The sequence below is a fragment of the Crocodylus siamensis genome, chromosome 9, assembly GCF_052110815.1.
Source record: "Crocodylus siamensis isolate JL-2025a chromosome 9, ASM5211081v1, whole genome shotgun sequence".
NCBI classification, from domain to species: domain Eukaryota; kingdom Metazoa; phylum Chordata; order Crocodylia; family Crocodylidae; genus Crocodylus; species Crocodylus siamensis.
In genome coordinates this window covers 42594360-42619465 of record NC_143403.1, presented here as the reverse complement: position 1 = coordinate 42619465, position 25106 = coordinate 42594360, and the positions used below count along the sequence as shown (strand labels likewise).

General features: G+C 52.1%; 2 protein-coding genes across 8 annotated transcripts in view; one reads left to right on the top strand and one right to left on the bottom strand.

Moving 5' to 3' along the window:
- Positions 1-11882: 11882 nt before the first annotated feature.
- THAP11 (THAP domain containing 11) lies at positions 11883-16362 on the bottom strand. Its single transcript, XM_090063499.1, has one exon. The coding sequence runs from the start codon at positions 15302-15304 to the stop codon at positions 14507-14509; it is 798 nt and encodes a 265-aa protein (XP_089919625.1). The 5' UTR covers positions 15305-16362; the 3' UTR covers positions 11883-14506.
- A 1738-nt stretch (positions 16363-18100) lies between these two features.
- Positions 18101-25106, top strand: part of CENPT (centromere protein T) — a 49828-nt gene continuing 42822 nt past the window's right edge. For 2 of the 7 annotated variants that reach the window (XM_090063923.1, XM_090063922.1), the window contains exons 1-4: positions 18128-18584; positions 20159-20252; positions 21246-21339; positions 22315-22451. In XM_090063923.1, the coding sequence (XP_089920049.1) occupies positions 18414-18584; positions 20159-20252; positions 21246-21339; positions 22315-22451 (496 nt within the window). In that variant the 5' untranslated portion in view covers positions 18128-18413. Of the gene's footprint in view, positions 18585-20158; positions 20253-21245; positions 21340-22314; positions 22452-25106 lie in introns of all 7 variants that reach the window. The other 5 variants (XM_090063920.1, XM_090063924.1, XM_090063919.1 and 2 more) reach the window with 5 other exon arrangements.

Genomic DNA, 25106 nt, shown 5'->3' with positions numbered 1-25106 from the left:
CCCCCTCACCAGGTAGTCACCCGTGGCCAGCACCAGGTCCAACAAGGCATCTAACCTTTATTGAATCCTGCCCCCTCGGGGCATTGTAGTGTCCCCTATACCCCCTGGTTTATGTCTGTTATGTTCCCAGTACTGTTCTCTTATTAAAAGGTATACGGTTAAGGCCCCACTAGTGATCTGGCTCTGCTCTATAGGGGGAAGAGGGTCCCTACACCTCCCACAGTGCTTATGCACCTGCTCTGATCCCTTCAATTGGAGAGGGGGTACCTCTTGGAGTACCATCTGGGTTACAGCCCCAATAAAATTCTGAGCCCCAGGCAGCAGCAGATTGCCACCATTTGGAATCTCCATGTTTCCTAGTGCCTCACTGATGTATTAAATACATAGAAGGCCAGATCACCCCTAACTCCCTCATCTTTGCAAGTTTCTGCTTTATCCCCTCCATCACTCTTGCATTGACTGCATAGGGTTGGGACTGGATAGGGCGGTGACTACCCGTGTCTACCATGTGCATGGCCAGGTTCGTTTTACCTGGTTTGTTCGAAAACACCGTCTCGTAGTCCTTGAATATGGTGAGCAGCTTGTCTTTGGGGTCCCTTCCAGCCTGAATGTCTATGAAACTTTTGAGCCTCTTGTGACTACTTGAATGTGCTTGCAGAAGGTGAAAACAATTACATGGACACTGGCTGCTTGCAGATGTGGAAACCCTCCCCCCAAACAGCACAACAGCACTTTAAACTTGGCATGCTCCCATGCTGAGCCCCACACATTCCCAGCTTTCCCAACATCTGTATAGACCAGGTGCTTTAGTGCGGCTTTTTTGGCATTTTTATCCAATAGTTGATTGAATCAGCTATTAAAAGCGGCAAAAAGCCCCACTCAAATGCACAATCTATGCAGATGCTGAGGAATCAACTCAGACTAATGCACTGCTGCTTCAGGTAGAGCACTGTTCTTTCTGCCCCCCACCCCCCAATGTCTGTCAGCACCTCTAATGCTCATTGGGGGCGGGGGGGGGCTAAGTTGTTAGTTTCCATGTTACAGCCTTTTTTCCCTTCTCTCTTCTCCCTCAGAACCTATGGGAGCTTAGGTTGGTGTGATTGCCTGTCTGTCCTTTGGGGTTATAATCACTTCCATGTTTTAATTTCCTTTACTTTAAACAACATGTACACAGGAGGTGGAACTTTCTACTGAGTTCTGGCTAGCTTGTTCGCAGTATTCAGTATTCTCCTGCTTGGAAATTGAGCCTGTGCACATCTCTGCATGTCAGGGATCATCCTACTTCACTAGGTACAAACTGATGTTTTAAAAAGTTAAGCTAATGCGTGTAACAAGCTGTAGTGGGGTGGTCCCCAGCCAGGGATAGCCATAAAACCGTGGGAGTCCCCTCAGCCTTTAGCTTCTCCACTCTTTGGGCAGTCATGCCTTCTCTTTCCTGCCACACCTTGATGCATCCATTTTAGATAAGGGAGGCTGCCCCAGGGCTTCCTGGACCTGATCTTATCATCATGACCACCAGGTGCCCATGGTCATTGCCTTAAGGGCTAATTGTGTGGCTGCGTCTGCCACTATACCATACACCAAGCCTTGCAGGTGTTGCCACTTTTGGTGTTTATTCTACTCACTTACACTCTCTCTCCCTAGGCTCTCGGACCTTGTGACTTCACCCTCAGCCCCCCTCTGGGCTCATGGACCTAGTCCGGCTCCCAGCACTCCTCTCTGGGCTCATGTATCCCTTGGTCCCACATACAGCCCCCCTGTGGGCTCATGGACCCTTTGGTTCCCTAGGCGTCTCCTCCAAGTGATTTTATGTCAGGCTGTGTGGGACAGAGCCATGAGTCTTGTTCTTATTGAAACAGATTGAAAAAAGGGTTCTTGGAGCAAGCCCTAATCTATTCCTACCAGCAGATCTTCTCTCTCTCTGACTCTGTTGGTCACACCAATCTCTCACATTCAGTGGGCCCTCCTGGCCTGTATGTGCCTCAAGGCACCCATTACCCTATGGGCTAATCACAGCCTCCATACCTCCCTTACAGCTATGCCCATGCTTTGTAGGTGTTTGGTATCGTCAAGTGGGACACTTGTTTTCAAACCACCAGGCCACCTCAGGCCTTTACTTCCTTGTTGGGGTTTCAGTCTTCCTGGTTTCCACCCCCTTTCCTCTACCTGGTCCCTTAGCAAAAGCCCACTTTCCCCCACCTGACTTCAAGGCTCTGCTTCCAGGGCCTTGTCTCTGCCCCACCTGGGCTTCAGGCTCCTTGATCCTGTTGCCTCTCACAGGCTCTTAACTCTCTGCTTTTCTTGGGGTATGGGCCCCCTGACCCGAAGCTGCACCCTTTTCTGGGCTCTCTCTGCCCTTCTCATGCTCTGGGCCCCTGGCTCCAAGTTCTGCCCCTCTCTGGGCTCTCTCTCTGCCCTTCTAGGGCTCCAAGTCCCTTGACCCCAAGCTCTGCCCTTCTCAGGCAATATTGTGCTCCCTGGCCCTTGTCTGCACCATAAGTCTGACCCCTGGCAGAGCTCAAGGCAGTCACATGAGACTCTAACACTAGTAGGACCTCTAAACTACCCCTTTCTAGTCCCCCTCAAACCACTGATGTAAATCTCTAACCTGAAGTAAGCCCTTTGACTATAACATGCCTTTCCAACTGGGTCTATGCACAAACCCGCAGCTCTTATGCTGTACATCCTACAAGTACTGGGACATTTATACACATACCATTTTTTTCCTGCAAAATATTGGAGATCTGCCATTTCAGAGCAGGCTTGATTGAGTCTGCTCCACATGTGAGCTGAGGCAAACTGCCCAGCGTCCCATGCAGTTGTATAAGCAGTGAAATGCAAGTCAGTGCACAGAAAATGTCAGTGGTGCACTTTTGAACTGAATTGCCTCCGAGGTGTTTTAGTCCAAAAGTGCACCACTGCCACTTTCTCAGTGCTGACATGCATGTGGCCACTTTATCACACCCAGACCCATCAGTCTGGGGCTTCAGATTTTTTTGCCCCACACCCCCACCCCCCACTATACCATTACCACTCTGTCTCATGACCAGGGATTCGGGTTTTCAGTTTCCCACAGAAAAAACGAGTAAAACACAGATTTTCCCCCCTTACTGGAGTAAAACTCAGATTTCTCACTTTAGCAGAGAAACCCATAGATTTTTCAGTTTTTTGCAATAGATGTAGGAAAGCTGCTTGCCACTGCGCGCTCCACACTGCCCTGGCAACACATCCCTGTATGCAACCCTATGCTGCAGCCTCCACTCATACAGGGGAAGTGTCACCAGGACAGTGCAGAGCTTGCAGAGGCAAGCAGCTTTCCCGTGCGGCTGCACTGTGCCCTACAGCACTGGGTCACACCTGCTGGGCTTCAGAGGCCCCAGGAGAGGGCAGCAGGGTGGAAACCCAAGCACACAGCCCAGGCCCACCCCATGTACAGATCTGGGGGGCATGGGTCCTCCCTGCACCACCTGCGTGCATGCACAGTAGCAGGGACCTGGATCCCCCCTGTCTGCAGCAGGCAGCTGTGGGGGGAGCTGGGCTCTACTCCATTGCAGCAACCGCTGCCTCCTGCCAGGGGCAGGAAGCTGCAGACCCGGGTCCCTGATCCCATAGCCCTGGTGGCTGGGGGAGCAGGGAGCTGTGGGGGGGGGAGGGGGCAAGGGACATCAGTGGGGCTGTGGGGGCTTTAATTTTAATCATGGATTTGGGGGAAGGGGGGTTATTAGAGAATTTGCTAGTTGGTCTGGCTCATTTTGGTTTGGCTCCAGTGTGGGATGACTGGGCAGAAGTCCTTTGTGCCCCTGTGAGCCCTGGACCCCCAGGACACTCAGTAGGACACTCAGTGGACCCTGACACCCAGCATAGCCAAGAGGTAGATGGGAGTTGTGGTGGGTGAGAGATAGCTGAGAGGAGCCGAGGAGGGTCACACCCTCACCCGGCTCCTACTTGGCCCAGCCCTTCATGCAGGTGGGCACGCAGGAAGGGCATGAGGCTCTAGGCAGTGAGCCTGAAGAGAAGGGTTGGCACAGTAGTAGCCCTGACTACTACCTGTACTATGGTGGTGATGTGCCACACCCCAAAGATTCCCTTTGTGGCTAGACCCCCCCCCCCCAGGTACCTCTGAGGCCTCCACCCAGATGGGGCCTCTGGCTCTTGGCTGTGGGGACTGCCTGGCATGTCTGCAGGCACATGGGATCAGGAGCAATGACACCTCCCCTTGTGAAGTTTGCTCTGCATTGGAGTCTCTGGCGTGCCAGATCGGGGGGCTCCAGACTGGTACAGAGGCCATGTGCCATCAGGGATGGTGAAGATGAGACTGATGCTTACTGCCAGGCTCTTCGCCTGAAGAAAGAACAGGGAAGAGCAAGGTTGGCTGGCAGGACAAGGGTGGACAAGAGGAGCTCCAATAATGTCCAGCCAGGGGTCACTTGGACAAAGGTAGTCTCCGGCCCCAAGGCATGCTGCACCAGGGTCACCACCCCCCTGGATCTTCACAATACGAACGAACTTGCAGCACCAGTAGAGCCAGCAGAGCCACCAGCTCCTGCACCTGAGGAAGAAAAGCAATCAGCAACCACCCCTAAGAAGAAACACGGAGTGGTCACTGTGGGAGACTGAGACTCCCTCTTGAGGGAGACAGAGGGAGCAACCTGCTGTCCCAACCCCTTAGCCCATGAGGTCTACTGCCTCCCAGAGGCCTGTATCCAGGATGTAGCTGAGAGGATCCCGAAACTTATCTCATGAATGACTACAGGACTCTGGGAGTGGGGCTCAGAGGGTTGGGGATGCAGATGGTTTTCTCCTTGATTCTTCTGGTTACAGGTCATGGGCATAGGAAGGAGAGAAGAACTGTAGAAGTCAACAAGACTGTGGCGCTGGTGCCATTGTGCAGGCTTCGGCTTCAGCTTCAGCTTCTACGATCACAGTCCGCACTTCAGAGAGAGAAAGAGGCAGCGATTTGTTGGGAAGGGGCAGCCTCCCACCTCACTAGAATGGGGAAGAAGCTCTACTTGGCCAGAATGGCTGACCTGTTTGACTGGGTTTTAAACTAAGTTTGCCAGGGGATGGGTGGATAACCACTGGTGCAAGCCCACCAAGCGTCAACCACAAAATCCGAAGGTCAGGCTGCACAAGTGAACTCACTCCTACCCCAGCCCAGGGACGGGGCTCTTCTAGCAGTTCAGGGAAGCCTAGGGCCTCTGATAGCAGGCTCACTTGCCTATACACAAATGCCAGGAGCCTGGATAACAAACAGAAGCAACTGGCCCTTTTGCTAAGCAGAAATGGCTCGGGCGCTCGAGTGAGGTACCTGAAGATTGGTAGAGGACCAATGTGGTGCCTATCTTCAAGAAAGGGAGGAAGATTTGGGGAACTACAAGCCAATCGGTTTGACCTCAATCCCTGGAAAGATCTTGGAAACAATCATCAAGGAAACCATTAACAACAGGCTAACAGAAGGCAACACTCTGAGAGATGGCCAATGTGGCTTCATTGCAGGTGGGTCTTGCTTGACCAATCTCATTTCCTTCTATGACCAGGTGACACATCACATGGACAAAGAAGAAGAGGTTAATATCATATATTTGGACTTTAAGAAAGCCTTTGACCTGGTGTCCCATGGTGTCCTCATGGTAAAATTGAGGAACTGTGGCCTCAACAACCTTATGGTCCAATGGCTGAGAAACTGGCTCTGTGGACGGACCCAAAGCTTGATAGTTGATGGAACCAAATCAACATGGCGCATGGTGACCTGTGGTGTCCCCCAGGGCTTCATTCTTGGACCTGCACTCTTTACTATATTTATAAATGATCTGGACTCTGGTGTCAGAAGCAGACTGGCTAAGTTCACTGACGACACCAAACTATGGGGAAGTGTGGTCACTTCAGAGGATAGACAATGTCTCTCTTCAGTTTTCTCTCACCAGCAGGACATGTATAACCTCTTCCTTTATGCTGGCTGCCTCGGTTTTGTCCTTGGTTCCTGCTCCTCCCTGCAGAGTGGCTTGCTTGCTCTCTCTTCCTCCTTCCTTCTTTTGGCTGGTTTGCACCAACCATTTTTCCTCGGGTATTCTTCCCCTGGGAGATCAATTTGGACTTCTGCGGGGGAGGCAGGGAGAGCTGCTCTGTCCTTTCCCCTGTCCCTGTTTACTTATCTTTTGGGGGATGAGGAGGAGGAGTTGATCCCTGCTTGGGACTTGTTCCAGCCTTGGCAGCTCCCAAGGGTCTGGTGCACAGATCTCCAGGGCTTGTCCCCTCTGGCCATCTCTGGTAAGGTTTTTCCTGCTGGGGACACCACACGCCAAGCCCTCCTTGGCATCTTCCCTTCAAACTGCCCGCCTCTCACCACCAGCCAGTCAGGGCTGGTTCTCTGGAGCATGTGTTCTTGTGCTATCAGGACTGCTGGCAGCTGTTTTCCCTGTGCACTGGGGCCATGCTGTGTGTCCAGATCCAGACAGATGAGTCTCTAGCCAGCATAGCTGTTGCCATGGGAGCATGGCAAGGGCTGGGACCCTGCCGCTGCCACACCCTCCCAAACCACCAGTTGTACACTTTCCTCGCAGCATAACTCAGATGTAGACTCACAGTCTGTTACATGTAACCAGGTCAAATGCTCCCCACCTGGGGTTCCTCCTTCTTGCCTGCCTGCAGGGGTTTCCATCAGAGTCAGTGGGTCACTCCAGAGTAGCCTTCTTCTGCTGCTCTGGTGGCCTTAACAGGACCCTCTCAGTGTCTGTGGTTCCAGGTCTGCTCAATCCCTGAAGCCTGCCCGGCATGGGCATGGTTTCTCCCACCTAAGGACCCACCTTCTCTGGGACCACCTCCTGCTGGTACCTGGTATAATACACACTATCCTGCACCTTTCCACAGATACAGGCCCCCATTTTTAAGTCTCCTCCTTTTCAGACCACTGGGATGGATTTCTGCCTGTGCCTAAACCCCATCCCAGAGTCTCTTCAGCCCCGAGGCAATTGGGGCTCCACCTGAGCCTCAGCTTGGCCATCTCTATCTGGAGCAGGACTCCTGCCCACCTTTACTCCAGCAGGCCTGCCCCACAATATCTGTACATTAAACATGGCCAACACCCAAGTGGCTTCACCAGGGCCTTCAAACGTAATTGTCCCCATGCCCCAGCTTTTCCCAAACTTGTCCCTCCAAATATCCACATACTTCACTGGTCTTGCCATCTGGAACACCTGTTTGAATTTCTTTCAGTCTACTTCAAAGCAGCGTTTCTTTATAAACACTAAGGTCCCCAGGGTCCCAGTCTTCCCACTTGGCACCCCCATGGGGTGGGTACCTGGATCTTTCTACACACTCTTGGCCAGTGTTGTCACCAATTTCTTGCTCATCTTTGATCCCTTTTTAGTTGTCCCTGAAGTCTCCACCCCTGTTACTGGTTCAGGGCTGCTGGTGGCACTGCTCCCTGAACTCTCCAGCATCATCCTCCACACAGATTTATGGCTTCCTGCTTTTGGACCCTTCTTCCACTTTCTTCTTAATTCTCCAAGCTCCTGCTTGTGCCTTGCTTCCAGCTCTTCCATCTTTAAGTCTAAGCATTTTAGCAGAAGTAGTTTTAAAACTCCAATTGCTTTGTCTGCTGCATGTCTCTTTTCCTTTCCTTTCTCTGGGAGCAGTCTTCTTGGCAGTGTCTTCTGGCTGCTTCTGGATTTCAGTCTCCAGGGGAACAAGCTTCTCTTTCTCTGAGAGCTACCACCAACTTTCTTCTAGTATGCTCTCTACTTCTAGTAGTTGGATTTTCAACAGCTTGACTTCCCCTGCATGGACTTCACTCTGCTGGCACTACTCTGTGAGCTCCTGGACTTGAGTTTCTAGGTGTTGGGTCCTCTGGCTCACCACAGCCTTCTGCTCCAGAGCTTCTTCCAAGGCTTGAGCCAGGGAAAGTGCCTTGACCTCCTTCCTTCATGCTTTGGCTTTTACACAGTCTTACTCTTATGCATATTGAGCAGAATGATACCTCTCCTCTGTCAGCAGTTGGCTAAAGTGGGAGACTGTTCAGGGAACAGTGCCACCAGCAGCACCTCTGCTTGAAGAATAAAATGAAGTCAATCCCAATCCTGCTTTAGCTGTGCCCTTAATTTCTCCAGCTTGCCATCCATAGTGGCCTTCTCGTCGACTCACTGGTGCATAGCCTTCAAGTCTTTTTGCAGCTTCTGCGTGGTTGCCTTCACTGCCTCCAAGCTGCCCTGGGTTTCACTAGTCTGCTTCCTTATGTCTGCTAGCTCCTTCTGGAGGGCTTGCAGCTTCTCTCTCTGGTTCCTTTTCAGCTTCTGCCACAACTACCTCCTGGAACTTTTTTTCTGCCTCCATGACCAACAGATACCTCCACTATTTATTTTTACACTCTCTCTTCCCTGTGGTCCTCTGTTGCCTTAAGGAATCTACCACAGCCTCAATCTGTTCACAGCCATGGTGTTCAGTCCTGAGCTGCAGCCACAAGTGTGCTGCCTCCTTAGCCATGTCATCAGAACTGGGCTTCTAACAATTTACATCTCAGCTCCACTGGAGTGCTAGGGTCAGGATTCACCTTTTGCTCCCCCTTTGTATTTCACCCTCTAATACAGGGCAGAGAACTATGGCCACTCACTTAGCAGAGCTTCCACCTCCATGCTGCTACACTGGCAGGGAGGCACCAATGTGCCCTACATGGGTGACCTCTGAAGCATTGCAGTGGCCACCCACACCTTCTGCCTCCTGACCTGCCTGGATGAGATGGTGAACAGCATTGCCATCAGTGCCCTGAAAGAGACTGACTGCAAGAGGTTCATGAACCCAGCACACATGACCTTGCCATCTTACTGAGTGGCTTATTAGAAAGAGAGCTTGGCCAAGATGGCAAGGACTTTGCCTCACTGTGGACCCAAGCCTTCAATGCCACACACCACCTCAGGAAGTGCATCTGCTGCAACTGGATTTGGACTGAGGAATGCTGGAAGCTGGGAGTCTTGCTGCTCCTGGCCCCCAGTACCTGCCACTTCATTGTGACCCCCCACATGAGGACCCTCCTGGAGAGGTTCCTGAAGGATACCACCCAAGTGAAGTATGCTGACAACCTGAGGGCAAAATCTGACCAGGACAAGGTCTTTAAGCTCACCTCCAAAGTGGGACTCAAGCAACCATTTCATGCCCAGTGGGAGCTTCATTCAGTTCATGAACTGACACTTCATCCACTATGCCTGCCTCAGCTGCCTGCCACTCAATGGAATCATCTGGTACAGGAACCATGATTAGGAGGTGCCAACTCTGTGGCTACGAGGTAGAGACTCTCCCCCACATACTGTGCACCTGTAAGCCCCACACCACTGTGTGGCAGCTGTGCTACAACGCTGTCCAGGACTGACTGGCCAAGGCCATCCTGGCCTCAAAGGGGACACTGTCCATCAACTGCACCATCCCAGGCTGTGAGTCAGTTGTGCCCAGACATTGTTGTGACTGATGAGGACACGTGTTCTGTGATGGTAGATGTCACCATTCCATTTGAGAACTGGTGATTATGCTTTTTTGTCAAGGCCCAAAAACCGAAGCAAGAGAAATACCAGCCACTGGTAGACACCTTGAGAAGCTGGGGATATGATGTGATGGTCGAGGTGCTGATTGGTGGAGTGCTTGAAGGCAGCATGGGAGCCCAGCAACGAGAGTGTCCTGTGTGCCTGCCATGTACCCTGCTGCTACACCAAGCTGATATGGCACCTCTTAGTGTCCAACACCATCCAATGGTTGAGGGACATCTGTGTAGAACACATCATGGGTCAGCACCAGTTTTGGACCCCATCAGACTGCTGGCCAGAAATGATGCAAAGGGGACCAGCTGATGTGTGCCCTCTACCCCCTGCTACACCAAATAGCCTCCAAGGACTTTTAATCCTGGACTCTTCTCCAACCCCTGCAATTGTATCCTGTGTGTTGTTTTTTGTAACTGTGTATGTTTTTTTCTAAACAATTTCCCTATTACAACATGGGATTGTTCTGTGGGGTCTCCTAGATATTCTCTGATTTGTAAGTATCACCCCCCGCCCTCAGCAGAGCAGAATGGAGATCAGGGAGGTTCCCCGGCACCTGATCACTGAGCCCAGAAGTGCCAGCGGTGAAACCAGAGGTGCTGGTAGGGGACTGAGTACCCCTGGAGGGCCCAGCCAGCAGGGGATGGGGCTGGGTAGGGCAGACACAGAGACTTCTCCTGTGGCTCCCCCAAACTGCGGAGAGGCAGGCACAGCCAGAGGAGCCATGGGAGAACCTGTAGCCACCCAGCTGTGCCTGCCTCTCCCTGGCAGATCTGAAACTCCGATTCTGATTCGGTCAAATCACTGTCCTCCAATTGGCCAAATTCAAAGCAAATACTTCCCTATTCACACAGGCCTAATTGCCAGGACCAAGGTGCATATAAAATAAGTTTTATTGCCCTTTCAGTAGAGGTGCACCAATTAAAAGGAAAATTGACAGTATCAGCAGTCAGCTTTTTTTGGCCAGCCACAGCACACACACAGCCAGGAATGCAGCCTGGCAGCTTGGAGAACAGTGTCTGGCTGGTAAGTCTGTGGGGTGCGGGGGCACGATTGAGTTCCCCAAGGTGAGGCAGGGAGTGGGACTGGGGCAGGGGCAGCTACTGCCCAGCCACAGTGGAGCAGGGTGTGGGATGGATCTATGGGTGGCTCATCCACGGAGTACAGAGGGGCAGGGAAGGGGGGCAGCTCACCACTGCTGCCTGCACCAAGGAAGGCATGGGGGGGCATATGCCCCCCGATTGTGTATGGGGTGAGGGTGGGCTGCCCACTGTGGGGTCAGGGCCAGTGGCTGCATTGGTGTCTTTCCAGCAGGGAGGCTGGGCCAGGGCTGTGGACAGGGCAAGCAGCAGCAGTGCTAGGAGGTGGCACTACAGGGTGGAATATAGCCACCCCAAAACTCCCCACAGCCCCCCTCCCAGCACTGCTGCCTGTCCTGCCTCAGGTGTGCAGCCCATCCCAGCACCCCTGTAGGGAAGAGGCCAAAACAGCCTCTGGTCCTGAGTCCAGTGGGCAGTCACCCCTCACCCTGCACACATCTGGGGGGTATATGCCTCCTCCAGGGATGTGTACAGTGGGAGGAGATGCCTTGCCTCACCTGGCTGAGCGGTTCCTGCCCTTGTCCCAGCCCCACCCCCTCCCTTACTGTGAGGGCCTTGATCTTCCCCCCTCCCCTGACTTACCAGTCAGATGCTGCTCTCCAAGCTGCTGGGCTGCATGTCGGCTATCAGATCAGTATCGGGTGATATAGCTGGTTAATAATAGACCAAAAAAATCTTTATAGGTGCACCCCTACCCTTCAGAGCTGTAACATGTTAATTGGCAACCCTATCCTCTACTATGTAGACCCCTGCTTGGGTCTTTCTGTATTTCCTTGTGCTATGAGCTTTAACATTTTTTAATAAATTAAATTTTTGGGCACAGGGGGAGGGTGTCAGGGCTGGCTCTGGCCTTCTCAGTGCCAGTCTGGTAGTGTAATACCTCCAGGCCTCATGACAGTTTCCTGTTGAGGGAACACCCTCCCCCTCCCCCAATTGTGTTTTATAGTCATGCTCAGTCTTGACTGCATTTTAATCAATTTCATAGTTTATTTCAATGACTGAGCAGATACTGCTTCTGGCAGCAGTTTAATGATAGGCAAGGTGCTCAGTGAGATTTCCTTGTATGCAATTGTAAGATGAGGGACTTTTTCCCCCCAAGCTAATTGGGGTACATTATAAAAGTATTAACACTACACTAAAGAGGATTTGTTGAATTAATAACTACAGGCTGAACCTGATACTCATGATAGGTAGAGAAGGCTGTTATTTTGTAATAAAGGATACGGTACCAAACTTGCATGGAATAGGAAACTTTGAAAGCACAGAAACTGGACTTTTTATTAGAAAGGCAGCCTGTATGAGAACTTTCACAAGTAGTTAGCACTGAGAAAGAAAACATAACAAAACAAAATAGACTTTATTAAAATTAAGCATGTTAGCACCTCAGTGTAACCTGGAAAAATGGAAGAGTCCAGCAGTTAACCAGTCCAGCGAGCCAAATGGCCGAACATCCTGAAGTGCATTACAATGGTAGAAAAAATACCATGACTGTTACAACACGCACATTCTAAACACTCTCAAGCAGCTAGGATGCATAAATAGTCTCATTTACAATACAAGAGAGAAAGAGACATTGTGCTGCCTTTTGCCTTGATGGAAGCATAAGATTTGCCTGACCAAACAACACGTGCTAAATTAGGCACAATACAGCAAGCATGCCTGCTGGTCCTTCCCCCACCAAAACCTACTGCTGATACGACTTGCACAGAAGTCAGCACACTACACAGCTGTAGTTAGACCCAGTATCAGATTGGGAAAAATAAATAAAATGAAATAATGGTACACACTTAATACATGAATAGATCTGTAGCATCCTCATGGTCAACCACCCAAGTCACTACACATTATAAAAAAAGACCCATGCATCACATAGTTATCAGCTGTATCTGTGGGAGTCTCTAGCCGAGCTGGCTGGATACTCAGTATAGGAACCTCCAGCTGCCAAATCCCGGATGCACCCTTCAGACTCAGTCATACCAGCTACAGGGACAGAATGAACTGGACAGTTGGCCAGGTAAGAGTTGGCCAGTGTTACAAAGATTACAGTATTTCCAAACTAAAGATACTTTTTACAATTAGAAAATATTTATAAAATTAGTAAAATCTTCAGCTCAGCCTACTGCATGTAATGCACTCTAGTTGCAAGAGAAAGATCTCAGGAACCCAGATCTGTAGCTGTCCATGTCACTTGTTTCCACTAACTTAGTTGAAACACAAAAAGAGTCTGAGCATTTTCTGGCATAATTATAGGGCACACTGTGGTGAACTACTTTTTTCTAAAGCACATCACTGTCCAAATTCAATGGAGTAACTAAGCAACAAGATGGATCCATTCAGGTGTACCAGATCTCCCTCCCTCAAAACACTGAGCTCCCAATCTCACTGGCTTTTTGATAATCTGGGAACATATGAAGCTACAGTAATATCACTGTCCCCCTCCACAGTTTCTGGCTTCTTTTGTTTGTTTCTCTGTTTGTTTGTTTTCTGTCCATGGAAATCTAGGACTGATACTGGCTGGAACCAGAAACCTGCAACCATTCTACAGAGATTTGTTACAATGTTTCTCAATATTGCCTTGGAGCACATAAAGACACTTAAATTGGTTGAGTGTCTCCTAAACAGAGACTATTGGTCATATAAACTAATTTAGGATTGAGCAGCTAAATTAATTTCACTTAGAAAAATTTCATCCTAAGTCTTTCCAAAGACTTTTCCAATCAAAATTTCATCCCAAGGCTTATAAAACTCAATATTGCCTATATCCTCAGTTATATTAGACAGAGGGATTTTTAAACCAGTGAGATAAGCTTTAACCAATAAATGTCAACAAGGCAAGAAACTGCACCAGATAAAAGCAATCCTTATCAGCACTGAGAGGATCAAGACATTTGTAACAAATATATGTCCAATGCAGAGAGAAAGAGAGAGCAAGCAAGCCCAAGAGAGTGCACAAGCACAAGCGCAAGAGCGCAAAAACTGTATGGCACATGAGCACTCTACTTTTGGGGATACTTTCACACTTGAAATGGCAGACTCTTACAGCATCATTCATTTACTGAAGGAACATATTACCCATAGAGGGTTTTTAAAGCTTTCCTCATACCTCTACTAAAGGAGGCCTTACAAAACACCATTTTAACACTTCTATAGAGCATATAGCGCCAACTGTGGTTTTAAACATGCTTTTTTATGGGGTAGAGTTACTGCTATACAAGCTAATTTAATTGCTGATAACTGATGCTTGTCACCCTACATCTGCTTAGTTGTAGCCTAAGTCCCATCTACAATAAAAAAAAAATGTTGCAAACATTTCCCCACTGTGGTCAAAATAAGGTTAGCTCATCCTAAAACAACAGCATTTGTACCCGCAGTGTAGGCAGAACACTGGTGCTATGATGATGCCTGCTCCAATAAACTGGCAGCCAAAACTAGAGTGCCCAACAATGCTAACACAGTTAGAGCTAAAGCAGCGCCAGTAGCAGCAAGAAGGAGAGAGATCTGGTAGTGTAGACAGCACGATGGTAATTGCTCCCAGGGGCAAGGGCGCGAAGAAGCCTTTCAGAGTCCGAGGAGCCCTTCCTTCCCCGCCAGATACCTCCTTGCTTGTCAGACCATGACTGCAGCAGCGCTGGCAGGGGCGGGGCAGAAATCCTCCTATTCCCAGGAGCCCAGTGGGGTGTCAGGAAACGAGCTGTCCTGCGGCACTGGGTCGGTGCTGGGGGCCAAGCCTGGCTGTGCTGGGGAGAGGCATTTCTCTGGGGAAGGGGCCGGGGCAGAGTCCTTCCAACCTGCCACCCCAGGCTCCTTCCCAGGCATGGCGGCACCCCTGCGGAAGGGGCTGGACTGGGCCGGGCTGGGCTGGGCCGCGCTGGGGGTGTGTCCCGGCTCTCAGAGGCCATGGCGCTTGCGGGCGCCGGCGCTGGCAGCGTGCAGCAGGCGGTCCTTCTCACGGATCTCCTCACGCAGCTGGGCCTCAGCCAGTCGCAGGCGGCGGATGCTGCCCTTCATCTCCTTCATCTTCACCTCCAGCAGAGCGATGATGTCCCGCTGCTCGTTCAGCTTCCGCAGCAGCTCCTCCGACGTGGTGCCCGACGACAGCGAGTACGAGTGGTCCGGGGGGCCGCCCTCCAGCGGGCCGTCCTCGCCCAGCGCCCCCGCCGCCACCAGCCGTACGGGCACCGGCCCGGCCGGGGGCTCGGGCCCGAAGTCCACCTGCACCGTCAAGTCGATGGGCTTCACGTCCTCGCCGGCGCCCCCTGCCGGGGCCTGGCCCGGCTGCAGCTGCTGGGCCTCGGCGCCGTCCTGGATGGCGAGCAGCAGGGCGGGCGCGGCGGCCACCTGGGCCGGGGGCTGGGGTGGGGCCGGGGGCTGAGGCAGGGCCGGGGCGGCGGGGCGGGCGCGGCGGGGGGCGCGGGCGCCCTTGCGCTCGTTGACGCCGCGCAGCGGGAAGATGGTGGGCACCCGCACTAGGTAGGACTTGCGGCCGCCCTGGAAGTGCTCGCTGCAGACGCGGTGGCCCGTGGTGGGCTGGAAGGTGCTGAAACAGCCGCTCACGCCGGCGCGGGACACGTTCTTGAGCCAGAGGCGCCGCAGCTCCTCGTCCTTAGGGAAGGTGTAGAAGTGCAGCGCCTTGTCCCGGTGCGAGTTGTTGTAGCAGCCCGGCACGCAGCACGTGAAGCCCGGCATGGCGCGGGGCGCGCGCGGGGCCCCTCGGCGGCCCCGGCGGCGGGCGCGGGGCCGCGCCGAACTACAGCTCCCACAAGGCCAACCGCGGCCTTCGCCGCCGCCAACGCCGCCCGCTCAGGGGAACCGGAACTACCCAGCCCACAATGCACCGCGCGGGCGGGCTCGCCCGCGCCGGAACTACCCGGCCCACAAGGCGGCGGGCGCGGGCCGGAAGTGGGGGCGGCGGCAGCGAGCAGGTCCGCGCTCCAGTGCACGGTGGAACTACAGTACCCACAATGCACTGGGCTTCAAGGCAGCTTCCGCGGCTGTATTGTGCCGGAGCCTCCTGTCCCACCATGCACCGGGACGCCCCACCCAAAGGGTCGAGCGGGCGGCGGAAGTGCGCAGCTTTCAGGACTCCAGCGCGCAGGCGCACGGCCTGCGTCACTACAAGCCCCACAACCCACCCCGCACCGTTCCAAAGCGACGGGACAGCCACCAGTCGGGGACCACGGCCGCCAGTCCCACAATGCAGCGCGCTGCGCAGGCGCAGACATCGTCCGCCGGATATAAGTGGCTGCGGTGGAAGCGGGCCGGCCTCTGGGCTCATTTACGCGGCTTTCCCTCGGCTCGGGGGCGTGGGAAGTTCAGACCTGCTGAGAGACGCGCGTACGCTGCCGTCAGCTCCGGGCGGGAGGTGACGGGCCCCGGTGTGAAAATAGGCACCTTGCAGCCATCGGCCTGCTCATTTGTTCGGCAGGTTCCTACTCCAGCCGCTCCGTCCCTTCTGCTACTAGTAGGAGCTGCGTCAGGTGCCTCCTCTCCGATTCATACAGTGAAAAGCCATGGCAGGTTGTGAAGGCTATCAGTGCCCAGCCATTATTTATCTATATTATTACAACACCTTGAAGCCCCAGCCCCGTACCAGGATCCCATTGGCATACAGTACATGCTGTTAGAAAAGCAGAGGTCCTAGAAAAGGAATGCTTTAAAACCTGAATCTGCCTAGCAACATCCGTGTTACTTCTCATGATGCATGTGCCAAAAATAAATGCCTTGATTGCCGCTTCATAGGGGTGGCTGCTAAGGAGAAAAGAACCAGTTTACTGATGAACCTTTGTTTTGGCAGAGATAATGAAACTCATGTTACCATTTTTACAAACCTTCACCTAGGGAAAACTTTGGTGGGAGGGGCTGCGAGGAAAGGAAGCTGTCCTGCACTCCAGAACCTGCGGAGGAAGCTGGGAAATGGTCAACTGTGTCCCTGTTGCATAAAACATGCCTTCTTCCTTTACTTTTATGTAGAGACCTACCAAATTCATGGTGGAAGTGGAGTGCACTGTAGCTCCTTTAATCTTGCAGATTCCCCCACGCTTCCCATCCTGCTTTTTGTTGGAGGGCCCCCCTTGCCTTTCATTCGTGACCAGTGGGGAGGTGAAAACTGGTTTTAAATATTGCACCATTTTTTGCCTCCTGCCATGGATTGGCTGAGGGGCCCTGGACAACCCTGTTGTTTGCTGCTAACTAGCAGGGAGGCAAAAACATGTTTAAAAGCATGGTTTCAGCTTCCCTGATCAAGAGGGAGCCACAGGGTTCTCTGTTAATCAGCAGGGGGAGGAGGGGACAAGGTCCACGCAGAGGAATATGCAAGATTACAGAAGTCACCACACTCTAATTACGCTGTGAATTTGATTGGCCTCTATCTATATATTTTGGCAGTTGCACCACACTACCATGGCTGCCAAGGTGAGGTGTCCCCCATCCACCCAGCAGCAGTTAGGGCACAACTCTGCATCGCCATGGCAGCATGGCACTGTCTCCCATGCTGGGTATCATGCTGGGCTGTGGAGGTAGTTCCTCTCGAGCTGATCCAGCCCCAGTGCAGCCCTGTGCCCACTGTGGGTGCAGAAATCTTGGGGGCACATGCCCCCACTACCCTCCCAGTGTGTGGCCTGTGCCCCTCCTCCCACACCTGTGTGGCTTGTGGTCAACTTACTTGAAGGGAGCTGCAGGAACTGCTTTCCACTGCTGCCTGACTGTCACGTGCATGAGCTTCCACGCACATGCACAAGGTACCCCTGCCTTGATTGCTCTATCTCCCTGCAGCCCCTTGTAGGCTGGAACTCTGCCAGCCTCCAAAGGGAACCTACCATTTCTCTTCTTTAAAGGAGAAAATCTGATTTTTCACCTTTAAAAAAGAAAATCCACATTTTTCTCCCATTACAGGAGAAAATCCACGTTTCTGCAGCGAATGGAAAAAGCTGGATCCCTGCTGCTAAACAATGTCTCTGAACATTTACCAGTGCTGTTTTTCAAGTTTCACAGATCTAATTCAGTGCTCAGAGTATTGCTGAAAGAGCTCTACCACTGTTTCTCAGACTGCAGGAGCAGAGGGCCAGAGTGCCTAGGGAAACCCTCTGTATTAAGTCATCTAGACCCTTAATATATCTGGGAAAGATCCAGGGAGCAGAGACTTAATGCGTTTGTTTTCCTTTTTCTAAAGTAAGCTCAACCTCCAGAAGCCCAGGAGGCTGGGGTAAGCTGCCAGGCCCCCCCTTAACTGGGGCGGGGAGGCCCAGTTATAGGATGATCCCTGTGGGGGCTCAGCGCGGCAACCACGCCGCCCCCGCAGAGCAGGGAGGTATGTTGCCTACAGGCGGAACTCGCTCCCCGGGAGCGGCCTCTTCCAAACCACGCAGCTGCGAACAGCCCCACAGCACAACACGCCCTCAGCTCTTCCTAACAGAATGCGCATGCGTTATGCCCACGCCGCAGCTACCACCACAACCGCGCAGTTCGCGGCGAGGAGCGGGAGGTCAAGGGTTTTGGAACCACGCTTCCCATCAGGCATCGCGCTTCTCGCGAGATTTGGCTTGAAACAGCAGGCGGGAGAGTCGGCTGTGCCGTTGGGCTGAGGCGGAGAGACACGGGCTTAGGGGCGTGGCGGCAGGAACGGGCCCTTGGCGGGGCTGTCTCCCTCCACCTCGCGCCCGCGGGCCAGCCCGGGCGAGGCCGTGTCCTGCCGCCTGGCTTCTTCCAGCCGCATCCCTGGCCGCGCGGGGCGGCGCGGCGGCGTTCGCTGTTGCCCCTCGCTTGGTGGGCGGCGCCTCTGCCCGCTGCAGCCTCAGCCATGCCGGACCCCGAGGCTGCCCCCAGGACCAGCGTCAGCGCCACGTCCCGGACCAGGAGCAGGACCAGGAGGGGGACCTCCGCCGGGCTCGGCCACGACTCCGGCGTGTCCCCGTCCGCGGCCCCGCGCCGCGCAGCTGAGGAGCGGGCCCGGCCGGTGCCCAGGCGGAAGGTACTCGTCGGCCCGCTCCGCGCGGCTGGGAAGCCGCTTCCCCAGGCGTTTCGGCTTCTCCTGGAGCCACCTCAGGGATCGACCCAGCTCGGTTCCGACCGCGGGTGGGAGCCAAGCGCACTCGGGGACGGCGGGGCGGGCCGCGGCGAGGAGAGGGAACGCAAATGGGTTGAGTAGGTGAACTGGGATGGTGCCTGGGGGCACGAGGGAGGAAACGGCCAGTCCAGGCAATGAGATGAGAAACAGTAGTCCCTGCGGAGGCAAAGCTTAACTCAGTTCAGTCTGCGGGTGATTTCTTTGCAGTTGGGGGGCCTAAGTTGCTTTTTCAAGTTTAGTTGTTTAAGTACAGCTGCTCAGAGGCTGGTGGGGGAATGTCTGTGAGGTTACACTGCTCCACCATGGGCTTTTGGCTTGTTCTGAAATAGATGTTGAAGCTCTTCTAAGGCTTTCTTCTCTGAGACTTATGGTTCTTTAGCGGACTTTCCATAGCAGATCTTCTCTCTGATACTCGGCTTGTGCTCACTCCACGCTGCTGTCTCTCTTCTGCGGTAATGTACTGAGACTGAGTTCTGTTGTGTGGGCACTGCAGTCTCAGAGATTGCCTTCACCCTGAAAAACTTATAATGTATGTCAAAGATGTCAAACATGGCCCACCCACCTGGGTCAGCTGGCCCCAAACTTTTGCCTTAACTCTGGCCGCAGTGGTGGGGATTGCCGTGGCAGCTGCAGCAGCACCCTGGGGAGAGCAGCATGGCTGGCAGAAACCCTGCTATTGTGGCCAAAGCCAGGACGAAACACTTGGCTCAGCAGCCACTGGCCCCAGTGTTGCTGAAGCTGTCTGCCTCCCAGTGAAAGCCAGGGCACTGTCTACAGCCATAGAAAGCCCTGCTATGGCCAGGTAATGGAGATTTTCCACTCTCACCAGGGCATGGGCTACTGCCATGGAACCCCATACCTTTCTGTTGCTGGGGCACTGGTTGCCTGTCTGGCACCACAGCCAGAAGCCTAGAACCTAGGATCAGGTTGCAGTAAAGGGGCTTTTGCTTGTGATGCCGGTGAAGCTACTAGTCTCCCAGCAAAAGTTGGGGCTTGGGCTGTTGCTGCAATGGTGCAGTTCCTGGCCACTGTGACACTGGAGTTTAAATCCTTTTACAGCCACCTCTTCTCCCATGCCCTCCATACCTTCTGAGACCAAGGTGATTTGTAATCTGCGGAAGGCTGGGGAGACGTGCCTAGTCACTCCTGATCCCAGCAGGGAATGGAGCAGCAGGGAAAGACTCCCTGTACTTGCCCCAGACTGGACTCTGGGGAATTGGGTGGAGCAACCTCTTCCCTGTTTGTAGTTTCCAAAAGTGGAAGGACCACTGGGGCAAAGCCTCTTGCTCCTACCTCAGACAGGGCAATCATTCTGTGGTACAGTATTTCTGTGATTTTCAAAATATAAGAACTCTGATCCTGGGAGTTTTACAAGCTTATCACTAGAAAATATGTCCTTAGCATGTTACTCTTAAGGTTCCAATTTATTGATAAATGTAAATGCTTACAATAGTTCTCTTTTTGCTTTCTCTACTAAGCGTCTGTCTGATTCAAGGAGGCAGAGACCAACTATGTTCCCTGACCTTGAAACTGCTACACCCAGGTTGCTACTCAGAAAAATCTTCCAGACTCGTAAGTATAACCCCCTTCTCTGGAAAAGCAGACATTTCATAGACATTAGGGCTGGAAGGGACATCACAAGGGGCAGGAAGTCAGCTGGGGCAAATGATCCCAGCAAGACAGGCATCCAGGTGTTTCTTGGAAGTGTCCAGAGTTAGGTGCTTGCACCACTTCTGGGAGGAGTCTATTCTAGGCTCTAGTGACATGGACAGTAAAGAAGTTTTTTCTTATGTCCAGCCTAAAACGGTCTTCCCAGAGTTTGTGACTGTTAGACCTCATCTTCCCTTGGGATGCCCTGATGAACAGACATTCTCCCAGCTCCTGATACACACCCTTTATGTACTTGCATCTAAGATGCAATTTTAAAAGAGTTGAGAAGAGAGAGAGATTCATAATTTTTGCTCTGTTGGGGGTGGGAGAGAGAAATTCAGACCTTCTTTTACAAAGACCATGCTTTTATACAAAATGTTAGCTCTAAGGTTATTACAACTGTGAAAGGCTTATACAAGAAATTTTCACTTTCAAAGGTAAATGCTTGATCTTTGCAGAACAGCAAAAAAATCTTGCCGCTGTCTCTCCTGTTATCAGAATTACTGGACAACTAAATCATGAATGCTTTACCCCATCTACTTCATAGGAATTGCATGAAAATTTCTAGCTTATGACTGCTTTGGGGTGGGCATTTATGAGCTACCAGCTGTTTCCTCATTTGCTTTTTTTTTAAATTTTAGTAACCCTAAATAAAACCTAAGCAGCAAGATGCCTTTCTGCAAAAAAAATATTTTTGAGAACATGGGTTTCATTTTCATTGAGGAGCAGATCTTAAATGGTTCTCCCTGTCTCCACTCCATTGCTGCACTCTTAATTGGTGAATAAATATATTTTTTAAAAATCTATAACCACTACTTTGAAAAAGAACTGAAGCATGTTTCTCTTGCTTCACTTGCACCTTACCACTTTTCCTAGGTTCATTTGTGGTAATGAAGTACTTTGTTTTGTTTACAGAGCCAGAGGTTTCACCTCTGGTTCCTAAAATATCTGAACCCTGGGAACCTAGAGAGTCTGGATCAGAAACCCACTCAGAAAGGATTTCCAATACGTAAGTACATTTTTATTAGAGTCATGAAGTTGTAGAGAAGGCTGTGTTTTGCCTCCCCTGGCAGAAAGTTCAGAGTTCCAATGTGTTGTGCAAATGCTTCAAAAATATCTGTTTAAAGGTCTGTAATATACATAGTTTTAGCTATATGGAGGCATGATTTCTTAGGATGTGAACACCAAAGGCGCTCAGTCTTCAGACCACAGACCAGATCCAGCTTTTCATTCAGCCTGCAGTGCTCCCCATGGGTGTGGTGCCAAATCTCAGGACCCATGAGGAGCCCCAGGCCCTGTGTGCTGGATGGGATGCCCAATTCCAGTGTGTAGGGCTGGGTTGGGGCAGCACCAAACCCCTAGTATTCAGCCCTGCATGGTGAGTGGAGGTAGTGCCATTCTTCTGGCCCATGAGGCAAAAAGGTTGAGCACCATTGCAGTAAGCTGGGTGCAGGCCTGCAGTGCCAACTCTGACCTGTCCAGGATTGGAACTGCATGCAGTGCTTGCCCCAGGTGGTTTGGGGCAGGTATTGTATATAGCATAAATCCATGACCAGGTGGGGTGGGAGCTGTGTCTGTCATGTAGGAGACCCACAGACCTGTCCCCTCCCCAACTTTGCATGCTAGATCCAGATCCCATTTTAGCCAGTCCGAGGCTTTACTACTTGCTCCAGAACCTGTACTACAAATAGCTTGTGCCCCAGAGTGGGTGGCGCAGTCCCGGACCAGCCAGGTTGGTCACCGAATCCAGCATTGATGGAGGGTGTCCTGAACTGGACCTGCACAGGTGCTGCATACAGTGCGGGTTCTGGAGTGGCTGCTGTGTGGGGCGCACATCTTGGGGCCTGCGCATTGTTGAAATAAGGACCCTGTGTATTGTTTGTGGGAAATTTCAAGACCTAGGGCCAGCACTTGGGGGGCAGGGCAGAGGATATAGCTTCACAGCCTGGATCCCTGCACTAAAAGTTTCACTGCTTTGTTTTAGTAGCATGAAGATACAGCTGCCAGACCTTGTTTCTGAGGATACATCTATAATTACATTTCACATGAGTAGGCAGAAAAAGAAATTGAGCATTTCTGAATTTGAGAGAGCAGTGGATGAGCGATTTCCTCAAAACCTGGGTAAGGCCTCAGTCGGGGGTTCCTTGCTTGAGTCTTCACATCACTTTCAAACAGCTTCAAAAGATTCCTTTTGAACTTCATAGCTTCAGTAGTTCACTGCTGAGTGTCTTTTTCCCATTATGCTCTTCAGCAGCGGTGGGGAAATGTTTGCAACTTTTTTATTGTAGATGGGACTAAGGCTACTACTAAGCAGATGTAGGGTGACAAGCATCAATTATCAGCAACTAAGCTAACTTGTATAGCAGTAACAGGCCCTGATGCATGTTGGAAGTACAAAAAGGACACTGGAGTATGGTCAAAGGCCATCTTTTTTATATTAAGAATAAAGATGGTTAGGCTTCTAAAGCCACTAAAATTACAAGTACTATACTTACCCAGATCCAAGATGACTTCAAATTTAATATGACCCGCACCAATAATTATTTTCTGTACATGGAAAACTATACATTTATTATAATTTTCCACATATAGAATCTAATTAGTGGATGGTCATTTTCAATTCATCCCCCTCATTGCTGTGGTGGGCAAAGCAGTGGCAGGGGCTGAGGGGCGACATCCCTGCTCCTTGCCCCCTGCTCCTCCGTGCCTGTGCCTGCCCCTTGCTCAGTGGCGTAGTGTGGGTCTCCAGGGGCCAATGCTTGCATTTGCGGTGCCCCTCCACCCCCGTCTGCAGCAGGGCAGAAGGGGGGCAGGGAGGGTCCCCTGGCAGCCAGTCACCGAGCCTGGAAGTGCCGGAAGTGAAACCAGAGGTGCTGGTTGGGGACCAAGTACTCCTGGAGCTGGCAGTTGGCATGCTATTTCCCTCCACCCACCCTCCCCAGTGACTACGGTACTGTCCCGCCTGCCTGGACATGGCTTAACTGAGGTAGGAAGGGGAGGCAAATTTGCCTGGGTTCTTGCCAGCATCCATCTGATGTATTTCTAAAATGTGAGAGTTAAAATGCTCACGCTCTATTATAGTATGAAAAGTCATGACTAAAAGACAAAACTCCAAACTTGCTTTGTCTTTTTCTTGGATTGTATGGCAGGGCACATGTTTTGGTAACTGTTTCACCAAGGCTTACGGTGTGTTTATTTTTCCAATATTTATCCAAAGGTTCCAGACTTTTCCTTATTTAGAAGGAAAATGGTTATGAAGGAATGTTATGATCAGGCTGAAGTTTCAGCAGGCTGTGACTACTTTGGGGTTAATGTGAATGAAGTGGCATTGCCAGTAAGGCTGTGCGAAGCTTTGGTCACCGATTTGGTCCAGAGGAGATTTGGCCCAATTTGGTGGCTGAATCTCCGAATCCAAATCAAATCGGGAGATCCATTAAAAGGTACGAATTGAATCTGAAGCCTCCAAATTGATTTGGAGATTCGAATCAGCCGGGGAGAGAGATGCACAGCTGGGTGGCTGCAGGTTCCCCCATGGGTCCTCCAGCTGTGCCTGCCTCTCCCCAGGTTGGGGGAGCAACAGGAGAAACCCCCATGGCTGCCCTGCCTGGCCCTATCCCCTGTCCGGCCCAGCCTCCTGGCACTTAAAAGCTCCACACCCACTGGCTATAGCAGCCTGGGAATCAACAACAGCAACAAAAAGCCCCATGCTCACCAGCTGCAGCAGGGACTGTGCAGGCTCTGGGGCCATGTGGCAGAGCTCCCCTGCAAAGCCCCTTTCTCCTCAATGGCTGCCCTGCCTGGCCCCAGCATCCCAGCAATTTTAAAAAAAAAAAAAGCCCTGCATTTACTTGCTGCAGCAGTGGGGATCAGGGTCTCTGGGTGCTTGTGGCAGAGCCCACCCCCATGCAGTGGGGGTGCAGCAGGAATTGCCCCCCACTGCCTGGCACCCACACGGCAGCTAGCCCATGGTGCAGATATAGCACAGCTCCCTGCACTGTCTGGGAGCTGGGGCTGAGCCCTGCTGGGCTCCAGGTGACTGTTGGAGCCACCCTAGCTCCCAGACCGCACATGGCGTCCTGCCGAGCCACGCTACACCCACACTATGAGGCAGGTGCCAGGCGGGGAGAGGGGACAATCCCTGCTGCCCTGCACTGTGCAGGGGGGCTCTGCCATGAGCCCTCAGACAGAGACCCCAATAATTGCTTTTGCAGCTGGGGAGTGTAGAGGTTTATTTGTTGTGTTTTTGTTTTTTTTTTTAAGTGCCAGGCAGCCATGGGGGCTTCTCCCATGGCTCCCCCTGCCTGGGGAGAGAGGCAGGCACAGCTGGAGGAGGCACGGGAGAACCTGCAGCTACCCAGCTGTGTCTGCCTCTCCCCAGCAGATGTGAATTTCCAGACTGGTGTTGAATTGGCGCTGAAACTCTGATTCAGCCGAATCAAGTGGGGACAGTGATTCGAATCTGGCTAGCACTACGGAAGAAAGAGACTTGGGGGGGTCATCATTGACCACAAGATGAACGTAAGCCTGCAGTGCGATGCTGCAGCTACTAAAGCGACCAAAACGCTGGCGTGCATCCATAGATGCTTCTCAAGCAAATCCCGGGACGTCATTCTGCCCTTGTACTCGGCCTTGGTGAGGCCGCAGCTAGAGTACTGCATCCAGTTTTGGGCTCCACAATTCAAAAAGGATGTGGAGAAGCTTGAGAGAGTCCAGAGAAGAGCCATGCACGTGATCAGAGGTCAGGAAAACAGACCTTACGACGACACGCTGAGAGCC